General features: G+C 43.1%; 3 protein-coding genes across 11 annotated transcripts in view; 1 reads left to right on the plus strand and 2 right to left on the minus strand.

Annotated features, from left to right (window-relative positions):
* tpp1 (tripeptidyl peptidase I) overlaps nucleotides 1-1626 on the plus strand; it is a 41051-nt gene extending 39425 nt beyond the window's left edge. The window contains exon 14 of the transcript XR_011603052.1: nucleotides 1615-1626. The gene's annotated coding sequence lies outside the window, so the exon portion shown is untranslated. The remainder of the gene's footprint in view (nucleotides 1-1614) is intronic.
* Nucleotides 1-18242, minus strand: part of evla (Enah/Vasp-like a) — a 36380-nt gene extending 18138 nt beyond the window's left edge. Inside the window, exon 1 of one of the 4 annotated variants that reach the window (XM_070979928.1) lies at nucleotides 17809-18242. In XM_070979928.1, the coding sequence (XP_070836029.1) occupies nucleotides 17809-17813 (5 nt within the window). In that variant the 5' untranslated portion in view covers nucleotides 17814-18242. Of the gene's footprint in view, nucleotides 1-7609; nucleotides 7951-12396; nucleotides 12689-17808 lie in introns of those variants that run through there. The other 3 variants (XM_070979927.1, XM_070979926.1, XM_070979931.1) reach the window with 3 other exon arrangements.
* A 342-nt stretch (nucleotides 18243-18584) lies between these two features.
* The window catches only part of eml1 (EMAP like 1), a 40717-nt gene continuing 38310 nt past the window's right edge, over nucleotides 18585-20991 (minus strand). For all 6 annotated transcript variants that reach the window (XM_070978703.1, XM_070978702.1, XM_070978701.1 and 3 more), the window contains 2 exons: nucleotides 20776-20906; nucleotides 18585-20670 (listed from right to left, as the gene is read on the minus strand). In XM_070978703.1, the coding sequence (XP_070834804.1) occupies nucleotides 20545-20670; nucleotides 20776-20906 (257 nt within the window). In that variant the 3' untranslated portion in view covers nucleotides 18585-20544. The remainder of the gene's footprint in view (nucleotides 20671-20775; nucleotides 20907-20991) is intronic.

A 20991-nucleotide genomic window follows, 5' to 3' on the forward strand; every position in this document is an offset into this window, starting at 1 on the left:
ACTTGTCAAAGCAGGAAGTGTGCAGGTGTAATTAATAACACTAACGATGGCTCCATTCCATTAAGTGTACCAGTACATCATGTCAGGGTGTGAGGATGCACAATAGCAGAAACCTGGAGCTGGCTTGCCTCAGTGGAAAGCAGCCATGATTAATGTTATTAATTACACCTGTGCTCTTCCTGCTTTGTCAAAAAGTCTGTGTGAAAATGGGGTATAACTGATTTTTTTGCCACATGGAGGCAGCAGAACAAAGTGTGAAGAACAATTTGACATATTATCGTCTTACAAAGTTGAGACGGCTAACATGTTAGCCTATTTACACATCCAGCAGACACAGAGAAACATTGGCATTCATTTGGAGTCCATTTGTTCACTTTGTTTTGGTCTCCGATGGAAATTTTTAGCATTTCCTTCGCTGTTAAATGCTCACCAGCTAGCCGTTTGGTACGGACTACACAGCATATTGACGTTTACAACTTCCTGCTGCTACTGAAAATGACGCCGATGAGAGCTGTGGAAGTGAATCAAAACAATAAGCCGCAATCTAAACAGTGACATCTAAACAATGAGCTAAGAGATGTGAAAACGCTGCATAGACCTGAGGTGCACTGCTGAGTCAGGTCGTATTGCTCTGCAGGTTCATCACTACCATTGACCCCTTTAACATGAGCAGACCACAAGTGTTAATATAAAAATATTACTCAGCAGTTCCACAAAGGTGCAGATAGCTCGAGTGAACCAAGGCTGACTGATCATTTGGGCAGTTTCTCTCTTCAGGCTGCTTCAGTCCTCTGGAGGTTTAAACCTGCTGGTATTTTCCCTCTGAGTGTTCTATAGGCTACACCTTTAAAAATGCATGAGCGCCTCACCATGACCAGCTCATGAATAAAAAAAGGAACACTGTACGTTGCTCACACCACATTGACAGGCTAATAAGACAAGCACAGATATTTAAAGGGCTGTTTTTAAAGTCTGTAGCAGTTTTTTTGCTATTAGCTGACAAGCTATTTGTATTGGTGCAGAGAAAACTCATATATGCTGAATTTAAAGTACTAGTGTGGTTCTGAAAAAGGATCAGCTTGACTTGATGTGGCCAACAGCTCCCGTCTGAGTATTTCACCTTGTTTTTGCTGGACTAGGCAGATTTCTCTGTGGAGTCTGAATAATATTCACCTCAAAAGGCAGCCTGAGGAGAAAAAAGACGAGGAGTCCAGAGCACAGAGAGAGGTTGAGATGAATAGACGGCAGGGACAAAAACAAGGGCAGAGAGGATATGAAGGCTTCTGCCACACTGAACACTTCCTTATGTCAAATAAGCCTCATAGCCGAGTGGTGAAAAGGAGGCCACATTCCCAGGCTTTTGAATTAAGCAAAGCACTTCCCTGCACACATGGTCAGACATATGTGCCCCCCCTCACCCCACCCTCCTCCACACAAATCCTATACATACACACTGAGTGTCTTGGCTGTGTGTTTTCTGTCCATTAGCAGAGATCTCAGGCCTGGAAGAAATGATACCTGAACCTGACACTGTGCAACAAATGACTGTGCACATCATAGGCTGAGTGTGCGTATTTAGGAACAGCAGTTTCATGTTTCTGTGAGATTCGGCAGCTTCAGGATTAGGTCACTTAGGCTGGGAAAGTGCTTCCTTGGCATACTGAGAGAGAGGGTTGGGGTGGTGGAGTGTATGTGTTCTCTCTGGGTAGCACCCGGGGGCAGAGCTTCTGTTATCATGGCAATTAGCTTTTGTTGCTGGGGTAATTGTTTCATCCTGCTGGTTCACAGTGGAAGGTACCCGAACAGACCCGAACAAATGATGAGTCATTCAACACAGCCCCGCGCGGCCGCCTCATGACAGCAGCTCAGAATCGTTCGGCCTTTGTTTCTGTGATGAAAACTAAATGTTAAAAACACTTCCAACAGCTACCAACGCTGCAGAGAAGTGCGCCGTCAGCAAAGGTCCATACAGGTTGAAACACTGATACAGAGGTAGTGAGGTATACTGAACAATGACAACCCTACTCATGAGCATGAGAGTCCTCATAATTCAGGTTTAAGGGAATTTTGCCATTTTCCCTTAAATTTCCCATGAATAGTACAGTTAACCTTTCTTGCTTAATTATAATTATCTGTTGTATGTGGCCATGTAGCAGCTCCACTCAGCTAAATACATTTCCAAAGATGGATGGATAACATTTCTGCATTCTTTTAATGGCATGTTTTGGGGCAATTTATGGCTTTAATTGACAGTAGAGAGAAGCAACAAAGGCCCCTCACTGGTCTTAAACTGTGATCTATAACGATGATCTACAACTTATACCTGCAAGACACCGGAATGTATCTCCATTTCTGTACTATTAGTTGATGATTTTCTCTATTTATAAAGGTATAACCTATAAAACATCCAATCCACTTCCTCCTTGTGCATTTAAGGCAGCAGCAAAGATCCAAAAAAGTTATTGCTGGATTTTGTGTCACTTGCAATAAAAATTAATGCTTGGATGAGTCCACAGTATTAAACCCAAAGTGTTGGAGAGGCTACATTTTCCTACCACAGCTGCCAACAGACACCCTGCTAAACTAGGCTAATCCAACAGTTTAATTTACAGACTGCATGCTGGATCACAGTAGGAAAATATAAAAATCCTCCCAAAACCAGAACCAAACTGTTTCACTTTAAAGAATTTGCCTTTAGCAGAATCACGTGCATACAGGCTGAATATAAGGGGAAACAGGGACTCTAGCTGTTCAGTGGCACATACCATGTAGCCACTCTTCACCTCTCCTGTGTGCCCCAGTCTTTCATAGCTTTCAAGGGCAAAAACGACGGCTAAAATAATGAAAGAGGAACCGATGGTTTGATGAACGCAAACAGAAAATCCTAATTAATCCTTTTCTCAACTGTCACATCAGATAAAGAGACAAAGCAGAGAATTAACCCTGATTATTTGCTGCATCTTAGAGGTGCAGCAGTCCATGTGCACAGCGGGTGACAACTTCATGTATCCAATTAATCAATTCATTTCATGCTAATTAACGAGCGGGAAAAAATCATAACCTCCTGTACAACGAAATCCAGCTGAGAGACGAAAACGATCCAGAGAGGCTTCCGTGCAGCAGAAGTGATAATTACACAGTTTTATGTATCCCTGGTTGGTACTAATAGAGACATACAGTCGGGGGGGGGGGGGGGGGGGGGGGGCTTAAAACTCAATCCTGGGTTTGGTAAACAGATAACAGCATCCTCAGGTAGACTGTGTATTTCTCAGCAGAGCAATATGCTGCCATATCTGAAATCTGGCTGTCTGTGGTGGAGGAGGACTCTAAACTCTGTCCACACCACTCAGTCCAGCTCAAACTGTGTAATAAGCCTGTCCTAAGTCATCCCTTATCCTGAATATAAGAGGGGATGCAAACAGACCCGGTGACCTTGCAGACTGCTGTGAAACGTAAAGCAGAAACAGGAGGTTCAAGTGGTACTTCAACTCATGGCCTCATCATGCTGAGACCGAGGCTGTCCGCTGAACAGGAACAGAAATACATAATTATACACCCACACTCAGAATATTATGGTAGCCATACTGTACGTACACCCAAAATAACAGTCACTGATATTTTTAGTGAAGGGCCAGCTTAGGGCAACAGAAACAGATGAGCACATGTGTATATTCCCACACACACATACTGGTATACCTCATTGACATAATGCAGTCCCTAGCTCTAACCTTTACCATCACATCACCTTGTTCTAACCTTAAAACCAAGTCTTGGCCCTCAAATAGTCCTTTGAGTAATGAAGACCGGCCAAAAAATAAACAAACACAGAACTGTCCCCAATATGCTGGTTTAAAACTGATTGGTCCTCACAGAGATAGCCATACAAGCCCCTCCACACACACACACACAGATTGGTTACTGTGTATAGATTTGGTTAGTTGTCTGTTATTATTACGCTCATCATGAGGATTACAGCCTCCAGGGATCAATGGGAATTTTGGGGCAAGGCAAAGCCACCCCGCCTGTGTGTAGTATAGGTGCGGGTGTGTACATTTAGAGTATGGATGCCTGTGTGTGTGTGTGTGTGTTTGGGTGGGTGCTGGGGTCCAGCTGACGGAGGGAAGAGGTCTGTCTGACTGGCTGGATTAGAGACAGAGCCTGGCAGGCAGATCATTACCTCACTGCAGTCTTAAATCTAAATTAACCAGGACTTAACTCTCGTACAAGACCTCTAATCTGCTCCACGGGGAAAGTACTGTTCACAGGCACATGGAGGGAAGGAGGCCCGCAGGAACTAAAAACAGCACAAGCCAACTTTATTGCTGAGGAACAGTGTGAAGCCTGGTCATTTGTAAGTGAGCAAACGATGCACAGTTAGTTTGTTTGAAAGAAACAGCGAGAAATGAGACAGATGCCAGATTTCAGGCACTGCAGTAGCCAAAGTTGCTGCATGGGTTGTAACACTCTACTACAGTAATTAAAACTAAAGAGCAGTCATGTGTAACCATATTTAGAAATCATTAAATTATCATTATTCAGTGTCGTAGATTATCTGGGTTCAGCAAAAGCAATAATAAAATCAGTATTATCTGATTCCTATAAATGCACAAATTAGGTCTTCTTCTGAATTAACCAGTTTGGATCAATACAAAAATCAGCCCTGGTATCTTTTATAGGTAATAATGGTGACCTATAACCTATGAGCTTAAATGAACTGCCTAATATTGTTATTCTCTCATCAACTGGCCATTTCTAAAGGTAATTTGACATTCTGGGAAATACTGCTTATGTGCTTTCTTGCTGAGAGTTACATGGAAAGATTGTTGCCACTATCATGTGCTTACACTTTATATGTAGCTGCAGCCAGCAGCCGGTTATCTTAGCTTAGCACTAAGACTGGAAACAGGAGCTGGCCTAGCTCTGTCCAAAGGTGACAAAATCTGCCTACTAATGCCTCACTAAGCTCACTAATTAAATTGCACCTTATTTTAATTTGTACAAAACGCAAAGTGTGAAAATGTCAATTTCCTGTTTTACACTGATTTATATGACTCAAGGAAGTTGTTGCTCCTGGCAAAGAAATAATGTGTCATATAACACCATGTAAAATGATGAACTGTCATTTTTACACTTTGGTTTTCGCTCACTCTTTTGTTTTCAGCCTTTATGCTAAACTAACTGGTTGCTGGCTTTAGCTTCATATTTACCTTATGGACATGAGAGTGGTATCAATCTTCAATACAGTATCAACTCACACAGCAGGTTTACATATAAGACTCAACTACATTCAATAAAAAGAATCAGAATTGCACTTTTCCCCCTGAGACTGCACCAAAGACCTATTTTTCTTTCATACAGAGCCAAATTCTACATTCATATTTCTACTGTAAGTATACTTATGAGACTTTCTATGTGCGTATTAGTACTGAATATTGAAGTAACATGCTTTAATCATGATTAAGACCACAATAATGAGGATTGAAAGACTTAAAACTATGCTGCAATGGCATAAAAATATCTCCATCTCTTCCACTAATGCATCACAGTACTACTAACAAAAAGACCATTATATATTGACACAGCAGTTCAGATTCTCATAATCTACACATCATCAAAGCTTCAGCATCCCTGATCCATCATGTTGTCCAGATCGTGATAACTGTACTATACCATGGTATGTTTATCTAACCTTTGCCCCAGTGATACACAAAGTCCAATGCAGCACTGTGGAAAGGGCTAAAATTAAGCCCCAGATGGGTGAGAGAGAGAGAGGAGTACTGCCGTCTTAATGGCATTAATGCAAACCGCATTAATGTGCTTATGGTCTTAGCTAAATGTCCCAGTTGTGCACAAAAAGCTCAGTCTCATGCCATAATGTATCAGTTTGTAGTGCTGCTACTTTCTCACAACAGAAAATGCAGGGTTAGTTGCAAGTCAGTGACTGACACCGGTCCACTGCATTCATGTTAACTTATCAAACTGAAAATGTAATCAGTGTAATACTATATGTTGTGTTCTTCATTTACTTTCTGCTGTTGTATTTAGGTTTTACTACAATCTTGTAACATTTCTGAAAAACCAATTAAAAAGGGGTTTATAAATAAAATAGCAGAGCAGGAATGACAGGAATGTCTGTTTTTTTTCTCTAAACCGGTGAATTAAATACCAGACAAATCAAGTAACTTCATCACATTGCAGCAAACTATTGACCACAATGACATGAAACCTAATTTAATATGTTTTTTAATGTGTTAAAAAGAATAAATGCAATGAAATAAATAAAATAAATATTTTATGAGAGCCAGATTTCATCTTCTCCAGGCATTTATCTTTGTATTGCCCATCCTTAGCCTGCAGACTTGGCCCCTGCATGGAAGATGGATCACTCTGCTGCTGGGTTTCTTGAGGTTTTTGCCTTTTTTGCTTATTAAAGGGTTTTTTGTGTAGTTTTTGAGTTTACAGTCCTATTAAAATTTGTGATTTTGAGCTGCACAAATAAAATTCACAATTATTCCTTCTGAAATCGACAAAAAAAAAATACTGTTTATCTAGCGGGGCACAGCATGATTTTTTTGGGATCTGACTGTCACAGTTATCAGTAAAGCAGGCTCAGGTCGCGATGCTGCTACTATCAAGTTTAAACAGCCTGCCAGGTTCTTGTGTCCTACATATTTGGTGGTTCAAGTCAAATTTAAGCAGCAGCTGCACACACTGTACACATAAGACCTCATTGTCCTTTATTTTTTTTAAAGCCTTCCCTTCCTCCACTCCCTCGTGATAACAAGAAAGCCAACAGAGCTGTTTGATCCCACAGTTCTCATTTGGGACAGTAGCAGTGATCACACCTCCCTCCCCTCTCTTGTCTGTATCTTCCATCCTCTGAGCAGAAAGCAGAGAGTGAGAAAAAGAAGGGCACTGGCCCGAAAGGATGCACTTTTAGCCAGAAGCCATGCTGTCTTCAATACATGTGTGAATTAAACATGTGTAGAGCCCCTACACAGCCTGGCTATTCAGAGATGCTCTATGTGAGGCTGTTTAGAATAAAGAGGATGCTCGGTGTGTTCACATGGTGGGCTGCGTCTCTCTGGCAGCATCTCTGCCTTTGACTGAAAAGATGCAGCCAGGCGAGAGGAAAGAATCAGAAAAGATCAGTCACAACTTCTGACGTTTAACTCTTACACACAAGACACAAACAAAAAGCTGTTTTTGGTGCAGCTTTATGCCAAATCAAATTATCCTCGCACACAATTGCTAATCCAAAATAACCTAAATTCTGTGTCTAAACGACAGTTTGTTGAGGCCAGATTAAGATTACAGATTAGTATTTTAGCTCTGATTAAAATACAGCAAAGAAAGATCTGCCCGTCTGTGCTGGTGGAATATAGAAACACTTTCTTTACACACGATGACCAAACCATCAGATGTCAAGCGCAGATATTCTCATTTACAACTTTGACTATTTCATATCTCCCAAACGTATTTACATCTCTCTCTTTCAGTTTACTTGCTGTCTTTGACATTTAACTTCCATCACTCATCACTGACATATCCTGGAAGTAGAACTGACCACACAAACACACACACTGTCTTACAAAGCGTGGGCACAAACCTGGCAGCGATGTGGCTGTAAAACAACCCTGAGTCACTGACGCTCTGAGGGAGGCAGTAACGAAGCACTTGGAGCCGATGTATGTCCATTTTGGTAAAGACGAAGACGACAACAGCGACAGCAGCAGCCTAAGACCCAAACTCCCTCTTGTGCTGCTCCGCTGCCTCAAAACTATAACTCATCAAAAACAGTTTAATCCTCCTGCTGAAAGCCTGCCACAGAAATGACAAAACAACAGCGCCGCTTGCACAACTGACCAAAGACATCCACTTAAAAATGGATTGAGATTAAAAAACGTCCCTCAGGTTTGAATTCTTGCACTGCTGCATCCACTATGATCCATCCAGCAACAAAGAGATGACTGACGGACAGACTGGCAGAGATGAAGTCATTGACCAGCCTGTTGTCTGACCACATAACAGATGAGTGAGTGTGTGTGTGTGTGTGTGTGTGTGTGTGTGTGTGTGTGTGTCACTGAGCCTCCGTGCTATTGTCATACTGTTAACCCAAGGGAGATTACCTCATATCCGCCTCGATCACATTTTACCCCCCATCCACACACACTAATGTTTAAGTGTGTGTGTGTGTGTGTGTGTGTGTGTGTGTGTGAGGGGCGGTGTTATAGGGATCGCTGCTGTTACCCCCCCCCCCCCCCCCCCCGACTCCAGGCTGCCGTTGTCATAGCCACCCAGTATTAAGCACAGCCAACATTAACAACCAGCGGTCCATACTGTGGTCAGCTCCTATTGATTGGCCCTCTACCTCAGAGGACGCATGTAGCTGGTGAATACACACCAACATGTACAACACACATTAATTGGAAGAGATGTGCGTGCTGAATGTCCATTAACAGCCACTGAGTAATTGACTGACTAACGCTCAATCACATTTTGATGTACAGGAGGGACAATTTGGAGGTCATCAGCTTTATCGCTGGCCGGAGGGTCTTTGTCCAGACTGTAGTCCACATGAAGTGAAGCTACAGCTGGACCAATGAATTGGCCTATATAAGCTTAATGCTGACGTCATGATATTGATGTATGCAGCGTTTTCATTTACATAGTTTGTCCTGAGAGCACTGACAAGTTTATTTTTAGCCATGCTCACAGCGTAGCTTTGTTGTCGATCAGTCCACCACTTTGGTCCTGACTGGAGAGCTGAAATTACGCCACGAAAATTTATTGTTCCCAGACGATATATCCTACTGACACTGGTGATCCCCTGACTTTTCCTACAGATACAGATTCATGTCCCCCTCAGGAAGAGGTGTAAGAAATTTGGTAATCCCATGATGTCATCTCGCACCACCATCAGATCAATTTAAATTTCTTCTGTTTATGACTAAATACAAAAATAATGACACCCCCATCAGCCTCAGCTGTACTTTTTGTTTAGCGCTAATTGGCAAATGTTAGCGTGATAACGCTCTAAGATGGTGACTGAGGTAAACATTAAGCCTGCTTAACATCTGCATGTTAGCACTGTCACTTTTTTTTTAGTCCTCAGGAAAGGATCAAAAGATGATCAAATATGATGAATCAGATCAAAACATGCAGTAAATAAACCCATCAAGAGCAAGACACACCCAGTCTGACTCTCCCTCTCTCACACACACAGTCCCAGGCTGATAGCACTGCAGCGTGAGGATGACAGAATATTACTCTTTGACCTTTGACCTTTCTGGTTCAATGGTCTCCACTCCACAGCTGACCTCATATGCCGCCGTGACAGCCAACAACACAGAGTCACGCCGCCATGGGGCGTGACAGGGCGCTCTGCTGCAGACAAATGCCACATGTGATTGGTTAAACAAGGGTCACAGTCAACAGTGATTGGCTGAGCAGGAGCGCCAGTCAAGAGTGATTTGTTTTTAAGAGGGCTCACAGTTACGCCTGTGCCAAGCAGAATTGCCGCTGGGTCTTCTGTGGCCCCAAGTGCCCAGCTGGACTGCAGGACATTTGTGTGGCAGGCCGGGCAAATGTTAACAAGCTCGATCTGTGACAGACGAGGCCCTGTTGTGCCCTGAGGAGCGAGGACGCTGCGTGCTCCCCAATATTTAGAACATGATAATGGGCAATGCTAAACTGCTGCAGGGCAAGTGATCATTAAACATTTTTACTGTTTACAGGTGCCGTTTAGCTCATGAGTGGAAATATAATGTCACAAAGTGGACAGACGTTGGTGCTAAAAACAAAATAAAATGCAAAACCTGAGGACATTTAAATTCAAAAGATTTCAACCTTGTCCTGATAGTTTCTCTAAGACACAATTGACCTCTCTCTCCTGAGCCAGTTCCTGAGAAATACTCCACACCCTCCAACTCGCTTTACAAAGAAAAAAGCATCCCAGTAACACACACACACGCTTTAAGACTAAGACAGAGGAGTAGATGTACGCCAAAACAGATTTCCTTGTGTTAGGGAGTAAACACATTTCTCAGATACAGTCTTCAGGTTGTCAAAATATGATTGTCTAAAAAATATGATGCCCCTTGACCCCATAAATCACTGAAGATACACCTGTCTGCAGTCGATTTGTAAACATGATAAAAGCACGTTGCTTGGCCCAGTGAAAGGAACATTTCAATTTTTTAAAAACATCCAGATTGAACTGCTGACAGGGGCACCGTTCTGTAAAATATCACTGCACACAAAGCACTTAGCGGCGAGGTCAGAGGTCAGACCCACAGCAGCCGCTGATGCTACTGTGAGCAACCATTTTCATCAAGACACACTCTAACATTCAAACTGAGCAAGTCCACCTGTGACAGATTATATCTGCGATTCATTTCAATCAATTAATCACAAAGCATGCAATTTATTAGGTGATTTGTCAGCCCTTTTCTTGCTCAATTGTGCTATGTATTCAGTGTTAAAGGGCACTAATTGAATTTGTTCATACATGAATATCAGTCATACAGAAATGCTCATTCCTTATGTGATTACATCATCTCAGGTCCTCAAGTCTTATTGACGAGTGTGTCAGATCATAAACTAACTGTGCTCACTTTCATCAGGGCAAATGATGGGGTTCTGCGGACTTGTGTCATAAATAAAGGATGTTTTAGGCTCTTTCATCATTGCGTTCATAAATCCTTTCATCTAAATGATGCTCAGCAAATAGAGGCATTTCTTGTTCATTATAAATCAGCCAGAACAGTCAAAGCTGTGATCCCACCATTATCAGGAAGGAATCTATAGTCACAATATTAGTTTCATATTGATTAACAGAATCAATATATCGAATGAGACTGAAGGATTCTTTGGTGAGAGCTCCATTGTCTTAATATAAGAGGGTGGGTCGTTTGGTGAGATCATATCCACAGCAAGCAGCAGTGGAGCCTCCCAATGTGAAATCAGCATATTGACGCCCATGACGACGTCACTTATTCATCACACACCCCTATACATGCCAGTTGGCCCCCAGGCTAATTGTCATGGATACACATACAGTACAATATGGAGCACAACCCCCATTTCTACACAACCCCTCCCCCACCCCTCCTTCTCCTCCGCCTCACTCCACCTTCCTCAGTGCTCTCCAGTCTGCGTCCTGTCACTAATCCTGATCCTTAAAGGGAAACACTGCTTCCATTTGGAGACAAATACTTACAGAGGATACGCAGACGAATGCACAGCAGGTACAAAATCACAGGAGGAAAATAAGCCTGTGCATATTTGATACTGTGATTTCCCACTCAGTGTGGAATTACAATCCTCTATTTTTCTTTGTGTTTAGTGTCATTGAATGGTCATGTGCTGAAATGTTCAGGGACAGAAAGGGGAGGACTGACAACAGGATGGTTTAGATGAGGAGTTGAAAAAAGTTAATTTTTAGGAAACTGCTTTAAACTCATGTTTTCTGCAATATTTCCATATTTTTGGACAAAAAAACTTTAGAAATTTGCAATATTACACTGTGAATGACCACGCTAGTGTGAGCAGCACCTCACCTCGTAATAAATAATGAACACACTGTGAGAGGGAGCTTTCCCCTCTGATGTGCTGTACTTTACAGTAGATTACTAGAGCGCATGAAGTCAAGCATAAAGCTCTGATGTTATCTCCTCTGCCCCACTCGGCTCCACATCTGTATTTGAGCTTCAACAAATCACCACGTCCCGCTGTAATCTGCCAAGGCCATATTATACAGAGACCCCTCTATCCTTGTATCATCTGGCTTTTGATAGTCCCACTCATTCAGCCATTCAGAGATTAGCGCTCTCTATCCCTTTCTTCCTGTCTTTCTTTCTCACACATGCAACGAGTCAGATGGGATCCATCCTGTGAACGACGGAGAGCAGCTGAGCGCGCAGACTGACAGACAGCGAGGAACTCATTCCTTCTTCCCAGGAAAAAGACTGAACCAATGAAAGATATGCTTAAAGGGTAACCAATCAGGCTTCTCTGCTAACAGCTGGCTCCAGAGAAAACACAGACAGAGGGGTGGAAAGGAGGGGACAGAGGAGAGAAAGTCAGCAGCTCCTAGATTTTCCTCTCCGGTTTTCCCTCGATTTCTCTTCAACTCAAGCTAGTTGCAGTTTTCAGGTACAGGGCTGGAACGGATGATACAGATAGAAATACGGGTTCCCTTGTGGACAAGAAATCCTGCAAATGCTGTTTGAAGAAGCAAACAGATTCTGTGGTTTGAAAGCTGAGCTGGGCAGAACACTAGAGAGAGAAGAAGCAACAGTCCAAAGCCAGTTTTACTTTTAACTCACACGTCTCCACAAGCACTGAAAAACCAAAAGACCCAGAGAAAGAGGGGATGATGAGGAGTCGACTTACCCGAAATCATCCAGGGAATACATGTCGCTGGAGAAGGCAGTCCAGTCCTCAGGCAAAGGATGAAAGGAGGTATAAAGGGGAGAGATTATGGAGGAGAGGGGGAAGTGTCAGCCTGAGAGGAGAGAGCGGTACACATGCTGAAGCAAACTCAACATTTTCCCGTCCTCACATCATATGAAAGTGTTTTTTTTTTTAATCCAATACGCCAACAGAGCAGACAGAAGACTGAGACACAGAGAGAGAGAGAGAGAGAGAGAGAGAGAGAGAGAGAGTGGGAGGGAAGGAGTGAGAGAGATGAGGAGTGTTGCAACAGAGTAAGGGAATGCAAGAGAGAGAGAGGGAGAGGATCATGTGACCTGTGCAGACCAGTCACCTCTCTCCGCTCTGAGGATTGGAGTGCCGTCTTTCAGCCTCCAAGGAATCATTTCCACTGGATGGAAATTACATGTTGGGCTATATAGGAAACAGGAGTGCTTTTACGAGCCGGCTTTCTATGGCGTGGAAAGTTCAGAAAAACTAGAGGGATGCTTTAAATAGATTCTACAGTATCTAAATGTTTTTTTAAAAGCACGTAAGCCATAACCCCTAATCATCAATTAACTACAGAGTGTGACTAAACACAACGACACAGCAGTTCACGCATTCAGCTCGGCCTTCATAACGGGACACAACATGAAAGCTCACTGTGGGAACAGATGATTAGTTTTATAATCCAGCAACAAAGGGTTTCACTCATCAAGTGTAACATTTACAGTTTCCTCGTGTTTTTATCAGAATTTGTCCTAAACCGGTGGTCCATCTGGCAGAAGCAAACTTAGACCATTAAGCTTCTTTGCCACAGCGAGCTGAGGTGTGGGAAACAAACAAAGAGCAATCTAGTCCACTAAAAGATTAGGAGGCTTTGTGGGTTTAGAAAATAGTAAGAAACGTGCAACAGACTCTAAAGGTCAGTGAAATACAAGACAATCTTCTTTTCCAGGGGCTTGCATGAAATAGACCACAGGAACATGCATCCAAAAGGGTGAAGCTGTAGAAGCTAATGCATGTATTTGGCAATGTATATCCAAACTGTGACTCTGTACTTCAGCACATACACTACAATGTAAAAATGGAGTTCATCTGTAGGACACTGTGGAGTGAAGCGAGAAAGAAGAAATGCCGTGCTTAGCTGTAAATACTTTTCACAGTATGAGGTGGGATCATCTGATACGTCTGACCTCCATCAAGCCATTTGATTCATCATCAAATCTCCTGCAACGCAAAGCTTGGGTATGATGTGACAGGAAATGACCAGCTTACAGTATGAAGGGTAAATGTATAGCAGTTTGTGGTGTTTAGAGTATGTATAGTATATGGTGCATGGTAAGTACAGAGCAGAAAATGAAAAGACAGAGGAAGATCACATGGTATCCGTGCTTACTTTGCAGAAAAACAGTACTCAGCAAATGAAACGGAGATCATACAGCAATGTCTACTTGTGACCTATCATCACTGCTTCAGTATGTCTGTAGATTATAATCACCTAGAGACTGAAGAGGTTAAAGTATGCGGTACTTCAGATGTGAAAAAGCAAAGAACAGACAGAGCTTGATAAATTAAAACATAACATTGAGTAAGATGCGTTTTTTAGATCCTCCTGCAACCCCTAATATTTGTTTTGTGACCCCTTAGGAAGTGATCTGATCCAGAAAATTATGCAAATATGAATAAAATCCTTATAATAAAGTGCTCACAGACTGATTACTGATTACACTTCACTGATCAATTACTGCTACAACACTTCTTAACAAAAGACATTTTCAAGAAGCTGAATCCCAGAAGAAGTCCCCTCAGAGTGCAGCTCACGTAGCAGTTTTTATGTTTGCTTAATCCAATGTTTGTCTTTGTAAATACAGCTTGGGTTTGGCACGTGTTGGCTTCATTTCCACCTGATCAACCCCCCCCCCCCCCCCCCCCCCATGCACCTGCAGATAAATTGGCCCATTCTAAGGTTTGTTAACTGTCTCGTTTTGCTTTTAACAAGGCTAACACTACACACTTACAAGTTTTCATCTTAAAACCGCATTTTCCAACAAAAGTGATGTCTGTCCATTAGCACCGTTTCTGAATTCATCTCTGTCCATACTAACACACCTGAAAATGCACATCACATGAACATTCATGTACACTGGAAACACGCGTGTAAACAGGAAGTGGATTGTCTACTCTGAGGTTGGTTGCTTAGCTGCAGAAAAGACTAAGGATGAAGAACAGCAACGGCACAAGGAGAAAGCAGAGATTTCTTTGCTTGAACCAACCAACAATGAGGTGGAACTGGTACTGAAATAAAGGTATAAGTATAAGGTGGCCAAGATGGCAGCCAGTCCAGACTAAACACAACACCAAAGATTTCAATCTAAAACAGTCAGCAGTCAGAAAAAGCTGCAGTGATGTGGACGCTGGACGTAAAAGTTATGCATTTCAAAACAAAAACTTGAATGAATACAGCCACATGCTATCATGCCTCACAATGAGAATCCCAACATGCTGATGTTTGCAATCCAGGCCCATCATCTTAGTTTAGCATGTTAGCATGCTAAGATTTGCTGCAGCAAATACAAATTACAACCAAGGCTGTGGGGGCAGTTTTTAGTTTTGCATGCATTTATTCATAATCCACAGCACTGGAAAAATACAATTTTCACCTGATAGTGGTGCTGGATGAAAAATTATTTCAAAGGAGGACGTGACTGTGCCAAATTTCACGCCAATCCATTAAAGTGAGACATTCCACTCGAAACCGCTAATGTTAACCTCATGGTGGCATTAGAGGAAAAGTCGGGGGATCTCCAAAGTCAATACGCTTTATTCTCCATGAAGAAGAAGAAGAGGAATCACCTTTATCAAGGAGGAAATTCAATTTTCTTCACTCCATTATGCACACACAAACACACAGACACAGCAGAAATATAGACACGCACACAAAGGATCCATACACGTGCAATGGTGAGGAGAGCTGGGGTTTGCCACACTTGACATGTGAATGTTTGGACAAATTTCATGGCAATCCATCCAATAGTTGTTGAGATATTTCCGCCTGGACCAGAGAAAGAGTCTCTAGCCCAGTGTAACTGTGATTTAGTCACTTCTGAGTTAAAAGTCCTTTCCCCTGGTCTCCCTGAAAGGCTGAAGTGAAACTATATGTCATCCCCATCAATGAAACCCCGGAGAACGTGAGCGTTGTGGCTGTAAATGGTGACGCTGGCTCATGTGGAGCTGCTCTCTGATCAGCTTGGAGGGCAGCGGCAGCCTGCAGTAAGATGCATAACTCAGCGTTTTACCTTCTGCTGGCTGCACTCGCTCAGTCCACCTTTCCTACAATGAGTCACCACAACGAGAGCTACACAGATCATCCCGCATTAAAAACAACGGACGGACGCCTCGCATTTTGCCTGCTTCCAATGTTTCTCTCACAGCACACTCTGCCAAAGCAGACGCAATCGTCTCCATCACTCCCGGGGACATTACATAGACTTACATTCATTTTCTGGAGACTTACCATAACCATAACCATAACCATAACCATTACCACCCTAAAACTTACCCTCACCTTAACCTAAACCTAACTTTAACCCAAGTCTTCACCCTACAATTGGATGATTCATGATGTGGGGACTTGTGTTTTGTCCCCATAAGGAGGAGAGCCCCACAGTGTGACTGTGTAAACAGATTTATGTCTCCACAACATGAGTAATACACGTCCACACAGACACACATACACACAGACACACACACACGACAGCAGCCAGTCTGACAAGGAGAACAGGGAGGAAGCATCACATAATGAATCCACTACTGTTACTGGTCTAAAAATAGCTCAGCTACACTCACATGTGTGCACACACAGACACACACACATACTTATGAGCATGTGCATGGACAGGGTCATGCACATGCCTAAATGCACGCGCCCCCTTACATAAATGCAGAAATGGAAGCGGTGATGCTGAACAAATGATCATTGAATTAAATCTGCTTTTTCTTTACTCTGCAGGTCTTTGTGGGGATTTAAGAATTCCCTTTTGGGCTTGAGTCAAAGAGCAGATCTGCCTCTGGCAAAAACAAACACACAGGATGGGACGCAAGCAGCACAGCTTTACAGAAAAGAGGAAACGGCATGTTCATCCAACTGGAGTGGAAGATATGAATCTTACATGTTTACTGTCTGACAGCAAAAGAGTTCAGCCACTGACTCTGAGTTGTGTGAGGTTACAGGAAAGGGAGGAATTATTTGGATCAGGATGTGTAGAAAAAAAACAAACAAAAAAAACAGTAACACAAGAGATCCAGATGTGAGAGCAGGCATGACTTTCTCTTTTTACCATCTCCGTCTTACTCCCTTTCTCTCTCAGTCTATTCCTCTCTCAGGGGAGTAACACCACAACTACACACTCAGACAGTCACGCTCACACACATGCAGACAAACACTGGTAGCTACAGTAAAAGTAGAGACAGTGCACTGTATCTGAGGAGAGCTGTCAGAGTAAATCTGAAGCCATAAAAAAAGAATGGTGCAGGCTGCAGCTACGGAGACATGGAGGAGTCAAACTAAAGGCAGCAGGGGGAAATATAAAAGGAGTGTTTCATAAATAGATCAGAAATACAGAGACTCTGGCGCTGGAGAAGATTTGGGAGTTAACGCATTTGGCATACCAACCATGAGCAGGGAAAGGCTCAACATACCATCCATAGCCTCGGATATAGAAAGAGGATTTTAACATGAGACACAGTCTCTATAGGCTGCTTGTGTGCATGTGTGGATCCGTCATGGAGTTATGTAGGTGTGTGTGTGAGGAGGGGTGTGGGTGGGTGGGTGGGTGTGTGTGGGGGTCTGATAACCTGCCTGGCAACCACCAGAATAAACACCCTCCTCCTGCTGAAATGGTTATATGCGCCCTCACTTATCCTATTTCCCACCCCTGCAGCCGCTCACACGGGCGTTTTATTTCTCCAGCATCGTACTGCCTGTGTGCAGAAATACATGATGCTGTCGTTTCCATGACAACATTAGCCTGGCTTAAATCCTGCACTGAAGACACTGGGTGGGTCCGGCGGTGACAATAGAGGGCTAATAGAGGGGAAAACTGATGTAAATGATTCTCCTTGTATATCAGGACTGTACAGCGAATGGTAAAGGACGCCTATATGGTGCCGAGGCCCGGTGGGTGGGCCCCTGGATGCTCATGCCTCTATGAGGAGAAAAATGAATCAAAAGATATCCGAGATACTGCGATTCTTCATATTATTAGCTGTTGTGTATTCTCAGAAAATAAATGTATAAATGCAGATGCAGGCTGGAGGGAAGTGGCTGAGTGTCGGTGCGCATCTGTCATGACGCGTCAGACGGAGCGCATGGTGCTGGCCGCCGCTTACCTCATTTTCTCGTCTTTTATTCAGCCGGAGATGATGGCACTGATCAGGCTGATGAATAGGACCGACGGTCCGCTATTGTTCTGTATATACAGTCTGGAAGGCTTGAATCAGCGTCCACCGTGTGTCCCTCGTGCGCGTCTGTAGAGCTCTTACTGGCTGACGATGAGTCGTGTTGCAGAGACGCTAGGCGAGAGCACGAGCGTTGTCTCCCATCCGCTTTGTGCTCCGTTGTCTCTGCTCTCCGCACGCGCTGCCGCTTATCCTTAAGTCCATGTTCAGCCGGGGCTCGTGCTCGGTAGAAGACGGTGAACGGTGGTCGTCGGCCGCCGCCTCCCTCATGCCATATTTTCTTCCCATTCGGAGTGTTTTGGTGAGGTGGAGAGATTTGGGGGAAAATGCTAATACTGCGTGCGAAGGAGGGGGGGCGGGGAGTCGGCTCGATGCTGCCCACCTGCGGCGAAGACGCACACATGCAGCCCACTGACGCCCCCCTACTCCACCCAGAGATTACCGGTATGCCCACAACAGTTCCTATATAGTATTTTGGTGGTCTTTAGAATCTTTAAGCTTGGTATTATGCTGTAGTTTCTTTAAGATGCACATCAAATGTTTTTTTTAAACCACTATTTGGCCATTCTAAAGAAATATAAACCTTGCAAGACTATAAAATTCATTATTACATAACACCTCCTGATGTAAAATCAAGAAGCATACAGACAACAAAATTAAAGAAACAAAAAATAAAACGCCATAAAGTGGAAAATAGAAGACACAGCCTCATAGGAATTTCATGTTGCATTTACTTCCAGCCAAACGTAAATGTTTAATGATATTCTGCAGCTCCAAGTGTTTAGTGGTAAGACAAATCATGTTACATTCACCCTGTAGTGTGGTGACTTTACATCACTGCTGTTAGATTTCTTTTTTTTTTCCTGACAACTCCAACCATCAAAACAATACCAATATGCCTCATATTAGTGGCACCTCTGATGCTACTGAAACCTGCTGAACCCCAATCAAAGAAATCTGGTTTATTCATGCATGTGTGTAATATTGGCTTGCTGTTAACCATAGGATGAAGGTGTGTGACATACCACGTACAGTACAGTAGGCGCATGGACAGTACCCAGCTTGGAAGGTTGAAAGCAGACATCATTGGTTCATGAAAAGCTACAGTAAGTGCTAAATGGCAACTCGCTTGTTCTTTTGTGCAGGTAAATACACCTACTGCATGTTTATCAGGCTGAAGCAGTGAGTTATAGTAAAAAAACACCTGAAGAAGGTTCATTTCAGTTAAATATCTTGCCAGTGACTGATGATGCACATCAGACATAAACAGTTACAGTGTAATGGTCTCACTCTCCCCCTTCAACTGATCAGATTGCAGTAAAATGCAGAGAGATACAGATTTAAAAAGGCTTCACATCACTGAAAAACCCCAGAACATGCTTGATTTTCATTTTCCTCGCACGTCAGGGCGAAGAAAAGACACAACTCATTCCAAACCTCTGAAACAGCCTCAAATACTGTGTATTCACCCACATTTCTGCTCATGTTTCAAGTCTCTGTATATTTACACATCTGCTAAGACTACGCAGGGATTTATTGTAGGGAAAACTAAAAGGAACTGAATCTGGCAGTGAAGGATTTGACTCATGATCAATAAATAATATAAAAGGTGCCTTTTTAGAAGACCTGGAAGCACAAAAAAAACAAAAACATGTTCAGATAATGTTGTGGAGAATGGTTAAAATTCTAACTCCGAATCCAGATGTCATAAAAATAATTTCCCCAGACTCCTTTTCCTCCACAGTATCCTCCTTGCTGTATTCAATCATTTTATCCACCAAATCCAGCATTTGCCCAGACTGAATATGTAGTTTTCATACACGGTTAGTCAGCGCAAATACATCAATTATGGCTGGACGACAGTTGTATGTGTTTTTAACTGCGGTTCATACGTCTCTGCGTGTTTAGATGTGTTTAGGGCTCGTTCTGATATGTCAATGTTAATAACAGGGAAGAGTCCTGCTTCACTAGTGCTTTCCTGAGTTGTTAAATACAAAATAAAAGAAAGTTTAACAATTAGAAAATCACTATGTTCTTTCTTCCCTTGCACAGTTTTTGTTCTAATGTTCTCCAAATCTCCAGCGTGATGATATTCAGCGGGGAACCTCCTCAGTCTGTTATCTGTGGCTGGAGTTTGCACAACACGAGAACAGCGAAAGCTAAACTGTACAAATGCAGTCAGAAAGTCAGAGCCTTTGGTTCTGTTTAGTTGGACTTGATCCGTTTGATTTGTTTTGTCTCATGTCATTGGTGAGTTGGCTACAGTACGTGAGAGAGAGAGAGAGAGAGAGAGAGAGAGAGAGAGAGAGAGAGAGAGAGAGAGAGAGAGAGATTTGTTTTGTACATGTAGTGTCAATAAAGAAAAAGGAGAAATATTCAAGATTTTCAAATTTCAAGCAACCGCACATAACACCTCCAACAGTTCATCTCATTTGGGATCTGAGAGCAGATCAGGAATAGAAACCTCAGGTTCCTCTTCTGTCAATTCGCTTCAGTTCAGGCAGATCCACATCTGTTTTTAGCATCTCGAGTTAATTTAAGTTTGGTTCGGTTCGGTTCAGTTTAGTGCAGTTCAGTTCAGTTCAGTTCAGTTCAGTTCGCTTCAGCTGGGTCTCAGGCCCCCAGCAGCAGTAAGAAACCGACAGTATCTGTATCTGTCTCGCTTCCTCAGACTATCCTCCACTGCATCACGCTCATGTCCTTCCCTCCAGTCGACACCAGGTAGCTGTCGTCGTACAGGAAGGTCACGTTGGTCACATGACTGCTGTGGCCGCCGTAAACATGGCTGGGAGCCTGGAAAGAAAACACAGATAGCTTTGACATCCTTTTGTCTTTTTTAAATCTCCCTCTTAACAATACTGAGATGTGCATGTTGCATGACAGCATGCAGCGTCTTACCCTGAACTGTGAACAGGGGTATGAGAATAGATGCACCTTCCCAAAGTCATCTCCAGTAACCAGGAGGCTCTTATCATTGGTCCTGCAGACAGCGTTGATGTCAGTGCCGTCTGAGCCGTCGGGCCACAAGCCTGAGGAGCAGAGAAACGTCTACTGAATGAACATTAACACTAAAACACACACCTGAGGAGGCAGACGGAAGGAGCCTTCACTTAC

Source organism: Chaetodon trifascialis, chromosome 14 (genome assembly GCF_039877785.1).
Source record: "Chaetodon trifascialis isolate fChaTrf1 chromosome 14, fChaTrf1.hap1, whole genome shotgun sequence".
NCBI classification, from domain to species: domain Eukaryota; kingdom Metazoa; phylum Chordata; class Actinopteri; order Chaetodontiformes; family Chaetodontidae; genus Chaetodon; species Chaetodon trifascialis.